This window comes from Platalea leucorodia (assembly GCF_965183815.1).
Source record: "Platalea leucorodia genome assembly, chromosome: 2".
NCBI classification, from domain to species: Eukaryota; Metazoa; Chordata; class Aves; order Pelecaniformes; family Threskiornithidae; genus Platalea; species Platalea leucorodia.
The window spans coordinates 131,773,894-131,787,158 of record NC_138824.1 but is presented as its reverse complement, the minus strand read 5'-3'; the positions used below and the strand labels follow the sequence as shown (position 1 = coordinate 131,787,158).

Sequence of the window (13,265 nt, the reverse complement as noted above, 5' to 3'; positions counted from 1 at the left end):
GGAGGGATGGCTATTTAAATATTTAATTTTGGGAAAACTTTCTTGCATGACTCACAAGCAAGGAAAAAGAGTTTTCCTTCCAAACGTGGAGCATATGCCCAAGAAAGACATCTGATAAGGAAAACCAGTGGTGACTGTATGCAAACTGTTATGTGAGCTGAGTTATTTACATTGCTTAGAGTTCACCAGATTCTTCACCGAAGTGCTGTGACGTCCCAGACCGAGCCCACCACTAGTGGATGCATCAGTGAGATAGATGTCAGCTTGACCCATGGCGATTTGCCATCTCTGAAAAGCAAACAAATATAACCAACTGGAGTAATGAGCATCGTTGCTTGTAATACGAACTGGAGCACAGATTTGCACAGGATCTTTGTGTTCGGACTCACGAGCCTTTGGCTATGTTAGTATTGAAAAGTAAGCAACTGCAAAACCCCAGCTGTGCAGATATGTGCAAGAATGAAGCTTTGGCTGTTGACTGCTTGACACAATACCTGCAAGGCTGGACCAGATGTGCGAGTATTTCCTATATTATTTTCTTCACTTCTCAAAAGAAGGCAGCAAGGTTTCCTGTAAAGTTTTTAGAGACTCTTTTCAAGTCTTTTCTTGTACGCCAATGGAAGAGCTCCAGAACTCCAAAACCTGTCCACTTTTTTCAAGTATATTGCAGGGGCTCTAATAAAAAGTATTATCTCTGTGGCAAATTTGGATTTCCTTAGGACTTTAGAGCTTCACAGCTAAATCAGAAGTCTAACTAGTATCAGAGAAAATGCTACTTATGGGACAAGAAGTCATTGCTACTTTGAACTGAGTCCATTGCTGAAGGGAGAGAATATATCTAGATGCAAAGTACAGTCTCTTAAAAGCCACAGCACAAAAGCAGAGATTTTTTCCCCTCTCCTGATCTAAAATGCAGTAGTCACAGACTGTTTTTAATTCATGTAAAATTATGATAACAATGAAACCATAAACTTTAAGGTTTGGTGAGTTGGCTGCAATTCGCATCCCTAAAGTAGGAGCGTACTGAGATGAGCATAACGAGAAATATGACAGAGGACCCTGCGGATAACTCGTAGGCTGAAACGAAGATCAGGCCAGCCCAGATGTTGCTACATTTATTGCTATGCTGTGCACCAGAAAATGTTAAGAATAAAACACAGGGAATGAAGATTTCCAAACATATTAGCAAGCACTCTTGTGATGTGATCATATCAGTTTTAAGGCCATAGTGCCTGGCAGGCCATAGTGCCTGGCAGGCCATCAAGGACTGGGTTTTGTTGTTGTTATTGCCACCATAGATTGATATATATGACCCAAAGCTGACATCTAGCGGAGGGAGAATGAACGCAGGATTTTCCTTCCCTTCCCAGGGATGCGCTCCGTTGTGTGCAGATGGAGATGGCACTTTGCTCTTCTCTTCAGAAGTGACCTGAAGGCTGGCTGCTGCACGGGTTGTCCTGGGCAGGAAAGCCAACCATGGGCCCGCTCGCTAAGCGTGCACACCTTGCCTCGTTCGTGAGACATCTGTCCATAGCCAGATGCCAGAAGCTGGCTTCACGGTGCTGTCGGCGGATAATGAGCTCTACAGGCAGAATTTAAAAAAGCTTCAAAAGACGGCATTATAGATGCTCATGCCTGGTAGAGTTTGGGCAGGGTCTCGTGACTACATCTAACAGAATAACAGATGTTCACTACAGCTGCAAAGATGGTGTCAGCGACCTAGGATTTCTGCTGCCAGGAACGTCACATCTGCAGTCTTGGATCAGATCAGTCTCTTGAACACCAGGTCCAGAGGTTGCAGCTCTGTTCGGCTTCCAGCGCTTCCCTGGTCCTTTGGCTCGCTTGGTGCCCCAGCTGTGCTGCTTGGGCTGGGAGGGCAACAACACTGGTAAAACTCCGGGAATGTTTCCACAAGTTTCTGCCTTACCCTTTGCACCTGGCACCACATGTTTATGAGAAAAATATCTCAATTTTCAGTTAGTAAAAATCAAAGTTTCAAGCTCTCATGCTTGCATAGAAAAATTGAAAACATGAACCCTAAAGGCTTAAAAAAACTAAGAGATAAATAAAACTGTCCAGTGTTTACTTTTCATATCTTGCAAATTTAAGTCGATGTCATAAATCTGTTTGCACCTCAGTCCCGGTCTGTAACGCTTAGCAGGGGAGGCAGCGGGAAGCACAGAGAAGTCTCACCAGCTCCAAGCAAAGGAAAGGGAGAGGACCCGTGGTCCTCCTGGGAGAGGGCTGGGTGGCGAGCCAAAGGAGGGAATCTGCAAGCCCAGTGGGAGAGCAACTGGATCACGACAGCACTCATAGCCCTTTAAAAATGGTAGAAGACAAAGGGTACTTTATGTATTCATATACTGTAGGAAGCGAAAAATGTCTTCCACGCATGGTGGTAAAGACTCAAGGCTCTGTAGCTGTGGGCTGTAACAACTCGCACTGCCCGTGGCTCATCGTTTTGGTGGGATTTGTAGCACATTCAGCAGCAAGTTACCAACGGTTTAGGGATTCAGTCAAAACCCCTGAAATACTTCTGCTCCCCTTCAGCCACGGCCGAAGAGCACAGCCCCAGGGCCGTGTCCCAAGCAATCGCGTTGCTGACAAGGTGATGCGTGTTTTTGAAAGGAACTTTTAATCATCTGATAGCAAAACAAAGTTAGTGTTATACAAACAGTACAAAGTTTACTGCAGGATTGAGCTTTAATCTCTGGTGGTTGCTTATTGACTCCAGAAAAACCAGCAGCTGCTCACTGAAAAGACCTCCTCTACATCCTCTTTGCAGGCGATCTTGAAGGAGAGGATCTCCCCTCCTGCGCTCTCCCCGAAACCCAAAGTAAGTCTGAACTGAGGTCTGAGTTGGGAAACAATGAGGACCAGGCCTGGGTTGTTTAAAATTCCCATTTATTCTGCCATGAGAGGACTTGGTTTATCTTTTTGTGTTCGCTGGCTTTGACCTTTCTAACAGCTGGAAAAGCAGAAGTTGTGATATGTGGTTTACGGTATGTCACGATGTATGACATATGAAGACTTGTGCTATCAGCAGTGCTTGATGTCTTGAAGGCATACAGAGAGGGCTTGGGATACTTTTACCACCTGCTACCTAATGCTTGTCAGAGGAGACAAAACAATACTGAAGAAATCAGTCACGCTGCTTCTTCATCTCCCAGTGAGCCCCTCATCTTCGGCTCTTTGCTAACGGAGAATTGTGAGTCCTGATTTTCAAGTGTGTACACAGGCACCTCAGTCGGTGAGACATATCCCTGTCTGCAGCTTGACAGGTTGGATCTGTGTACGTAACCTATGTGTTTATCCGTGCCAGAAGCGTACAGCATCGGACACATGGGACTGGTTTTGGTGAAACTTGTAACCCCTCCTAATCTGTGGTGGGAGGCTAATCCTGAAAACTAGGGTATTTATTTCTTCCTGTACATTTTTAGAAAAATTAGGCCCAAACCACAGCTGTTTTAAAACTTCTTGTTTTTGTATACCTTGCAAAATACCTATTTTAATCAGAGCTGCAGAAGTAATTGCAACAAACGATTTAGCAAATTGATTTTGTCTGTGTTTTGTACATGTTTCCTTGCACACGGGCATGGTTTGCTGAAACATTAATTTGCATAGCTTTTAGTCCTGGCTGGTTCAAAAGCATGTACGTGCAGGCATTTATGTTGGTTTGACGAAACATCTAGGTCACCCAGTGTCACTTCCATTCCCTGAAAGATTGAGGGTAGTTCTTAGAGTCATGTTTCATGTTGTGGAAGTTGCTTTTTGCCAGTGTTCTCTCATAGTTTGTCCAAATTTCATATGCTCCTTTTTTAGCAGGTATCAATGCTGCCGTATGTAATGCAAACACCCAGAAGATATTTGTTACAAAAGAGAAATGAAGATCTGTAGAAAATACTTTTTTTTTTTCACAGCTCTGGCCTTGACAGTGACTGGCACTCAGAGTCTGGACATAGTTTTACAATGCTTTCATGCTGGAGGAGGATAGATGTAGACTCTGTATTTACTTGCTTCCCGATTTTTTGAGCTTGAATTTAGTCACTGCACTCCATAACTAATTGTTCAGTCAGGGAGTCGTCCTAAGGGGCAATCCAGCAAATGATGTTTTGCGCCAACCTTTGAGGAGAACTAGTGGAACAAATAACCCGGCTAGTTTTAAGATGGAATTTATAATAGAATTATACAACTGCTGTGTCTTAAAATAGCAGAGGACTGAAAATGTCCTCTTTGGGTTTCTGTTCATTAAGACAGAGTAAGGAGAGGCACAGAGATGCAAGCTTCTTCCTACTCTTATGGCTGCAGCCGCAAGTTTTCCTCGTACTAGGGGAGAGGATGAATGGCAAGATAGACTGAGAGAACCTCTCAGCAACTCTTCTATGAGACAGATAGGCCCAAGGTTTGCCTTAAGTGACATTAGAGTCCCCGGGAGAGAGAATGACGGTTCAGGGATCTAATTTCCGCTCCATGTTATTCTTTTCTTCAGGGTTCCCAGAGCCTCTCTTGGCAATGGCTATGGTGTGTCTTTCAGACTTCGAAGCTTATGCTAAAAAGTATTTACCCAAGATTGCTTGGGATTTTTTTGCAGCTGGAGCAGATGACTGTAGCACCCGAGATGAAAACATCCTGGCATATAAAAGGTAAGGTGAGGACGAAATGAGGGGTGTTGTACTGGAAGCTTTTAAACTAAATTTTTGTGCAAGTGTTTGGACTTCACAAGCCAAGAAGCTTGTGGTGGGCTGCATGTGGGTCACAACAACCCCAAGCAATGCTACAGGCTTGGGGAAGAGTGGATGGAGAGCTGCTCGGTGGAAAAGGGCCTGGGGGTGTTGGTCGACAGCCAGCTGAACATGAGCCAGCAGTGTGCCCAGGTGGCCAAGAGGGCCAGTGGCACCCTGGCTTGTATCAGGAATAGCGTAGCCAGCAGGAGCAGGGAGGTGATGGTCCCCCTGCGCTGGGCACCGGTGAGGCCGCCCCTCGAATGCTGTGCTCAGCGCTGGGCCCCGCACCCCAAGGCGGCCATGGAGGGGCTGGAGCGTGGCCAGAGCAGGGCAGCGAGGCTGGGGCAGGGGCTGGAGCACAAGGCTGGGGAGGAGCGGCTGGGGGAGCTGGGGGGGCTCAGCCTGGAGAAGAGGAGGCTGAGGGGAGCCCTCATCGCTCTCTGCAACGGCCTGAAAGGAGGCTGGAGCCGGGGGGGTCGGTCTCTGCTCCCCAGGAACAAGCGCTGGGACGAGAGGGAACGGCCTCAAGCTGCGCCAGGGCAGGGTTGGGTTGGGTATGGGGAAAAACTTCTTCACGGAGAGAGTGGTCAGGCCCTGGCCCAGGCTGCCCAGGGCAGGGGCTGAGTCCCCACCCCTGGAGGTATTTAAAAGCCGGGGAGATGTGGTGCTTGGGGACATAATTTAGCAGTGGACTTGGCAGTGTTAGGTTAACGGTTGGACTCGATGATCTTAAGGATCTTTTCCAACCTAAATGATTCTATGATTCTAAGATTCCTCACACCTTCCCTTTCAAGGTGCTTCCCAAGCAAAATACCTGAATGACATACACTGCATGCTCTGGTGCTAGTCTGAATATGACATAGATTGTATGAGGCATAAGGGATGCTGAAGGTCCAGGTGAAGGGTAGGGTGTGACAGGAAAGGGGATGAGTGGCTATAATAGAATGCGATGCAATGGGGAGCATTGGTGAACAGTAGGAAGCCTGTGTGTAACTAGTATGGGATTTGGGGAACACGCTGCCGACAGTGAGGGCAGGCACAATGTACAGTGAATGGTGGCGTGGAAGGCAGAGACCTGGGACCGGGCTGCAAGGAGAAGGAATCTGTGGGATGGACAGTGGGAGAGCAAGAGCTGGTGAGCTGAAGTGGAAAATGCAGAAATTATGTACTATGGCCAGTGAGCAGGAGTATGGGATTAATGAAAATTGGAAGTGGCTGAACTGCTGGCTGAACTGACCTCTAAAAGTGAACAGAAAGAACAGAGAGCCTTTGTTATACGCTGTTTTCATTATTGGCTCAGATTCCTGCATTGCAATAGGTAAATGACAACCTGGTTTCCATGAAACTTCAGAAAAACCACTGGACAGTTACCGTTCTGAAGGGGTTTTTATTGCCTTACAGAATTCGTTTCCGGCCACGTATGCTGCGGGACGTATCCATGATGGACATTAGGACGAAGCTCCTGGGGACTGAAATCAGCTTTCCTGTAGGAATCGCCCCTACCGGCTTCCACCAGCTAGCATGGCCTGATGGAGAGAAAAGCACAGCCAGAGGTACTCTTCTGCTTTGTTGCCGTGTAGCAAAAAGGGGTTTGTGGAAAAGCCTCAAGAAGCTGTTAGGATGACTTGAAGTCTGACTGAGCAAAATCTTCAGGCTTGAAGGGGCAAACTCCTTTCCCACTTTCTGACACCCCTTTGTGTGGATGACCCACTGGGGTCTGGTGACACAAAGTGCATGGGAAGCCACATAGACATTCCTCTACTTCTCCAGCCAGCACTATTACAAGATCAGCCCTGTGGAGGCTGCTGCAAACTTAAGACAGAGACCGTGGACACATTTCTGGTGTACACCAAGGTCCACGCAGGTCCTCAGTGCTGTGGGCTCCAGATAGGATGTAAAAGTGGTGGATGGGACTCAGCCTGTAAATTCCTTGTTACTGGTAAGAACAGTGTCTCCCTTTGGGGAAAGCATAACCTCTCTTCCCAAATTCTGTGGTGGGTTTGGAGGGCTGATCCCTGGAAATACCTTTTCTCCTGTGTGTGTTTCTGTGTACACTGAGTGCATTTGCCAGCACATTCCTGAGAGGATGGAGTCATAAAGTTCATGCTTTTTACAAAAAAAAATAGTGCAAAATGAAAGCACCACTTGGTGAATTACCTCTCCCTTTCCTGCTTTCTTAACCATGATCCTCCAACAGTGCATGGTAAATATAGCCATTTTTAACCCCAGGGGCATATTTGCCAATTGGTAGAGAGCTGTGTTTGGTAGGATATAAGTAAAACAGGAGTTCGGGTGTTCTCTGCAAACTGTGTATAGAAAACTTTTATACCTGTTGTCAAATGACCTTGATTCTGATTATTTTCCAATACCTCCCGAAGCGGCCAAAGCGATGAACACCTGCTACATTGCCAGTACGTACTCCACCTGCACGCTGGAGGAGATCTCCGCGGCCGCCCCCGGCAGCCTCCAATGGTTCCAGCTCTACATCCACCGCAACAGGGCGGTTTCCCAGCAGCTGGTCCAACGGGCGGAGGCCTTGGGTTTCCAGGGCCTTGTCCTCACCGCGGATCTGCCCTACACAGGCAAAAGACGCGACGATGTCCGCAATGGTTTCCGCCTTCCTCCCCACATGAAAGTGAAGAACTTGGAAGGAGCCTTTGAGGTTTGTAAAACGAGCCCATCCTTTCATTCACTGTGCTGGTGGGTACCACATGAGACAAAAACCGCCGGGTAACTGCTGCTTTGGCATCTGCTGTACCCAGGGTGTATCTTCTCCCCTTCTGGTTCTGCAGCGTCCTGGCTTGACCTCCTGCCAGCCTGGGTTCTGGCTTCAAAATCCCAGTCCAGCTGCCTTAGAGACACTGATCTCCATCCCCGTTGTAATTATTCTCCTCCAGAGACCCATGCTTTCTGGAGCTGATGAACATGTCTGTTAGCAAGTTTAATTAATCTGTTCTAGGGCAGGGAAAGACATCAAGGGGCCTCTGTATTGTTACAGCTCAGATGAGGTTTCCTTCTGTCCTATGGCTGTAGGGAGATGACCGTTCGGAGTACGGACTGCCACCCAACAGCTTGGATCCTTCGGTCACCTGGAACGATATCTACTGGCTGCGGAGCCTGACCCACCTGCCCATCATCATCAAAGGCATCTTGACGAAAGAAGATGCAGAGCTGGCAGTGAGACATGGAGTTCAGGGAATTATTGTGTCCAATCACGGTGGAAGGCAACTGGATGGAGGACCTGCCACCGTAAGTGAGAAAACAGATGTCCCGTGGGTGTTTATTGTACGCACATTTGTGCTAACCTGGGTATCTCTATGTTCGTCTTTGTATATATGCTTCTGGTGGACTTGTGTGTTTGTTGCGTGGCTGTGGATGTGTGCAGAGGTACTTTAGCTTTAAACTGGTAAGATGCATGCCTTGGCATGGGCTACCCACTGGAGTATTTTCTCGGCTTCTTGGGAGGGTTCTGTAAGCAGCACCGAACCCATATAACTGCAGATCAGCTACTGGCCTAAGTAAAAGTTTTCTGCCTATGTCTTCGTTAGCTGGTGCAGTGCACACGTACTCTTTGCGCACTGCAGCAAAAATAAAACAAAGCTCTGGAACCAAAAATGTACAAATGAGAGCATAATGTATTCTCATTGTTCACATCTGCCAAAACACGCACAAACAATGCAGCTAGATTTAGTGAGAGGTCTGCTTGCGTATTTACAGACTCAAGTCTAAATGGGAATTTATTGACTTTCCTGAGCCAGAAAAAGGATAACTTATCTGGAGAAAAATTCCCCCACTTTTTAATCTGTACAAAGAAATTGGGGGTTGTTTGGACGCATGTGTATTTCACTGCTTTTATTTGGCTTCTGACAATTTTTCCAATTGTTCTTCTTTTACAGTTCTGTATTGCATAGTATCTTACGGACCTTCTTTTCTCTGTTTTCCTCTGTAAAATAAAAACAGGCAGCAGGGAATTCTCTTCTATTCTATGTCAAGGCCAACAATTAAGATTAAAAAAAAATCTAAATGCTAAAGACATAATAATGGAAATGGCATCCACATTAAACTGCTCTTCTACCTTAGAAGTTTCTTTACATACACAGACAAACCAGTAGATACCTAGTTCAGCTCTGCTACTCCTCTGGTACCAAGCCTGGCAGCAGAAGCTATTGTCCTTGCTCTTGGTGAGCTACTCCTGGGAAGGTTCAGGCTGAAATTTTTCAGGCTGAAATTCCAGAAAAAATTATGACCAGTTGGAAAAATCTACTTACTAAACTTAGTTATAGCTGTTCTACTTAAAAAAGATGAGAAGAAGGCAAAAGAGTATAGGAGACTGCAGAAAAGAGACCTTTGGGTTTGCTGTGAAGGAGAGTTAATTAAGTCTAGTGTCCTGCCACTGATTACACTGCCAGCATCTCGGCGTGGTACTGCCCTGCTCTACCAGCCTGGCACTGCGCCGCGCTCTACAGAAAAGACCTTAGGGAATCGGGAGACTTAGCCTGGAGGAAAAGATACCTTGACTGTCCTACATAGCAAATGAAATCCTTCACAGATGCTTTCTGGGGTTTGAGGAGGCTTTCGACGGTGGTCACCAGGGTTAGGTTGAAATGTAGGTGTAGGCAATTTGGGCAGTAGCAGGGAGAAGTTTGACATCAGCCTTTTTTACAGACATTTGTATCATTCATCATTGGCTCAAATGAAAGTAAGATATTAACGACAATTATTTCCATTGAAATTTATTTTAAAAATCCTTCAGAAAGCAAGTGAAAATGTTACTTTTTCACTTATCAGAAGTGCTAGCAAAGAGCATCAGTATAAGCAAAGCACTGGGAAATGGAATGAACTGTCTGGCAAACAGAACAGGGAGCTGCACTTTATTCTGCAGCCTTTGGTGCCGAGCTATGTGTGATGCCTTGTCACTTTTCATTTCAAGGAGGTATGCTATTACAGTATCGCATCCCTGCTTGTCTCTTTGGAATATCTCCTCTTTCTCCTGGAATCAAAAGCTGAGCTCAAGGTGAGAGTGGCTGCTTCTTTGCAGATCGATGCCCTGGTTGAGGTTGTGGAGGCAGTTCAAGGCAGAGTCGAAGTATATTTAGATGGTGGAATACGAAAAGGAAGCGACGTATTAAAAGCACTGGCACTGGGAGCAAAATGTGTCTTTATTGGAAGACCAGCCTTATGGGGTCTGGCTTACAAGGTGAGTAAGGAGCTTGGAGTTTGCATGTCTGCTTTTCATACTTTCCAACACTCTGTTGTTGTTATTTAAAAGTCATAGAGACAGTTTTCATCACTAAAGAATCTTACCCTTTTTTTTTTTGTTTGTTTTGCTGAATTTTAAGTGGAAACACCACAAATTGAATCAAAACCAGACATTTTCTGTGATTTAAAAATACCACTGAATGTTACAATTTCAAATATGATTTTGAAGCTGCTAACATTGCTTTATGGGACCTGATTTCTTGGTGTTGCTGTTTGGTACTAAAATACTATAGGACTCGGGACAATCAGTGCTTTTGAAAATTGGAGGGGGGCTTATTTGCCACAAAGATGAGTCTGACAATTTTATTTGCTGTTGGCTTACTTGGAAACAATATATGGTTTTGAGACAGCCATTTCATAGTGGTGTTATGGGTTCTTCAGAAATACATACTGAACTTCATCCTGCTGATGTCTGAAACATTTTGGACAAGACTGAGCATAACTGTGTCCTGGAGGTACCTGGGTGCCACTACTATCTCAGTTCCAGCTTTGCTGCTTCTTAACTGCTAGCATATTTCTATGATCCAGAGTCATGAATTAGGCCTCTGATGCAGAAGGTTAACATAATATAATTAAAATTAAAATGTAATGATATTGGTTGTTCGCTTTGCTAAATTTTTGCTTTTTAGCCTCTGGACTGGAGCTTTCAAGCTTTTCTCTAGAAGAAAAAAATATTTATTTTTATGATCTAGAAACATTTCCTATCTTTTAAATGAGACTCCTGTGCAGTGGTTGATTGCTGTGGAGTCCAGTAGCTAGGCTTTAAGCAAGAAATCACCTGAGTCTTCTGAGAAACCTGGAAGAGTTGGCAACAGGGTTTCTGTTGCCAGGAAACAGCGAAAAAGGACCTAACGTGAAAAGGGTGTTGCTGTGAGTTGCCTGCATTTTTCCCACAATGCGAACAGAAAGGAGATGGGATTTTTTGAATTTAACTGTGCTTTGATATTATATTCCATGGAGTATTCCTAAAGATGTATCTCAGTGGCATTACCCTAGCATACAAGAGAGGAAGGGCACGAACAAGCGCTGACGTCTGCACCCAAAGCGTTCTTTATTGCAAGAAATAGAAATAAAATTTAAGAGAAAAAAGAAAAAAATCCTCCAATATTTTACAGTAAGATCAAAATCATATGTACATGATTTTGAGCTTCTTGATGTCACTTGCTCAGAGGAAAACACACAGTATACTATTTTTAAAGATTCAGTCCGCTATTTGAGTAAACTAAAGTTTTTAAAGCTGTACCGTATATAAAACTCTCATTACTTCATAAAATACTGTCAGCGTTGTAAGGCTTGACATTTTAAAACAATCCCATTGGTGGCGGTTAACTGAAAGCTAAGAAAAAACAACAGCTAGAAAATGTCAGAAGTGAAAAACAGCTTTGTTTTCTTTCCCTGTTCAGATCTATCACAAAAGGAAAAGCATCTAAATTAATCTGTGACGAACTGAGCACATCCATCATATCATTTTAATCATTCGTCTGCATGAGACACTGGAATTGGCACGGACCTAAGGGACTGTCCCAGCTCTCACAGTGCAATCATCCCGCAGCATTGCTCTGTGCCAGCGCTCCTTTCACCCTGACTGCTTTCTTTGTTGGAGCAGGGTGAAGAAGGTCTTCAGGAGGTTTTGAGAATCCTGCAGGATGAGTTTCGTTTGTCGATGGCCTTAGCTGGTAAGCGTTTTGCAGGTTATTTGTAATTGGTGATACAGAGGTTTCTGCGTGCGAGCCGTCTAAAATCAGAAGTCTGATGGATGGGTCACAAAGAGGGAATCCATGTGAGCTGTGCTGGTTCCAGTTGCTGTATTTAAGGTGATTCTTTGCTGCCTGTGAAACTACTTGGCATTTCAGGTGCCATAGCAATGAAGCTTGCACGGAGGAAGTAGGTTGAAGCAGCTTTCTGACCCAATTAAAGAAATGCAAAACTGCTAAGTAGAGCTGAGCAAAACGTGGAATTTCTGTTCCGCTGGGCATTTTTTTTCAGTATTTTCATGTTTTGCAGTATTTAATTTAATGTTTACCAGGGTAAAATGCAATCAATTTTTTTGCTGCATGAAAAGGTCGGAAAAAATGGATGCAGAATTTTTCTCTGTGTATTAGAGAATACAGTCTGTTGATGCAGGTTCAAATCTCTGCATCCCACGTACTTTAAAAGCCTCTGTGTCTCCTCCAAGCTTTTACTGTTGTGACTCACTCTGCATTTCTCACTTCTGCTCCTACCTGTAGCTGCCATCTTTGACCCCCTCACTGAACAGCAAATTTGCACAGCCCAGTACAAACTCCAGTTTCACACATGAACAAGTACGACGTGCAGATCCAGTGCAGAAATATTCAGACATCAGCAAAGGGTCTTATCCCACTTCAAATCAGGTTTTAAAGATTTTCATGCTTAGTGACCGTGAATGCAAGTGGATAGCAATGCTGACTGGGAGGCGGGAACTGAAATCCTATCGGGCATTTCTTAATAGGCTGGTTTTTTGGGTTACTTTTTCAACTAGTAAAGATTACTACAAGTTTATTTTCCAGAAGGCTCTCACACTTCTTTACATGAAAAAGGGCACTGAACTCGGCAAGAGTAGCAGGTTGTGACCTTTTTGGCAGGGCTGTGAAATTCCACCCAGATTTGGCCAAATGAAATGTCAATGCAAATCTCCACCTCTGGTCACTTGACACACAGCAATCCCCGTGTCTTTTCTGTCTGCCTTTCACTTCTGGCTGGATCAGACGGCTCCTGCTCAGCTTGTTATAAGGATCTTTTTTTTTTCGTGTGCTTAACCTCAAGGCTGAAGATGCCATTGAGGAGCAGGGCTCCTGTGAGTGGGCTGCTGAGTACCAACCTATCCCCCATGGCTCATACAAGACTAGACCATGTTTCAGAGAGGGGATCTTCCAAGTTTCATCCATAGACCTTTTTCTCTCACCAACATCTTTCATTTCTCTGTTTATTTCAGGCTGTGCTAGCGTCTCAGAGATTGGCCGACACCTAGTTCAGTTCTCAAAGCTGTGAACAGCCTCCTGCAACGCCCACCAAACAGAGGCACCTCACCCTGAGGTCCCAACCAGACTGAAGAGAGAAAAAGGAGGTGCGAATGTTGAATGTGCAATAAGAATCTGATAAGGCCTTCAGGAAACTTCTGAGGAGGTTGGGAAAGGCTCCATGTTAGCAAAGGCCATTCTCTGCTTTTCTTGAGACCAATGAGTTCTTTAACACTTTGGGTAATTGTTACTTGCTTAAATACATTTACTTTAAACTGGCTGTTCTGTGGCATTACCTGTGTTG

General features: G+C 44.9%; 1 protein-coding gene across 1 annotated transcript; it reads left to right on the top strand.

Annotated features, from left to right (window-relative positions):
* Positions 1-4,512: 4,512 nt before the first annotated feature.
* Positions 4,513-12,992, top strand: HAO2 (hydroxyacid oxidase 2; the record flags this gene model as incomplete). The annotated part of the gene is made up of 7 exons (XM_082337680.1): positions 4,513-4,643; positions 6,126-6,277; positions 7,103-7,386; positions 7,758-7,973; positions 9,763-9,921; positions 11,590-11,659; positions 12,937-12,992. 7 exons carry the CDS (start codon positions 4,513-4,515, stop codon positions 12,990-12,992), a joined length of 1,068 nt encoding a protein of 355 aa, XP_082193806.1.
* Positions 12,993-13,265: the final 273 nt, after the last annotated feature.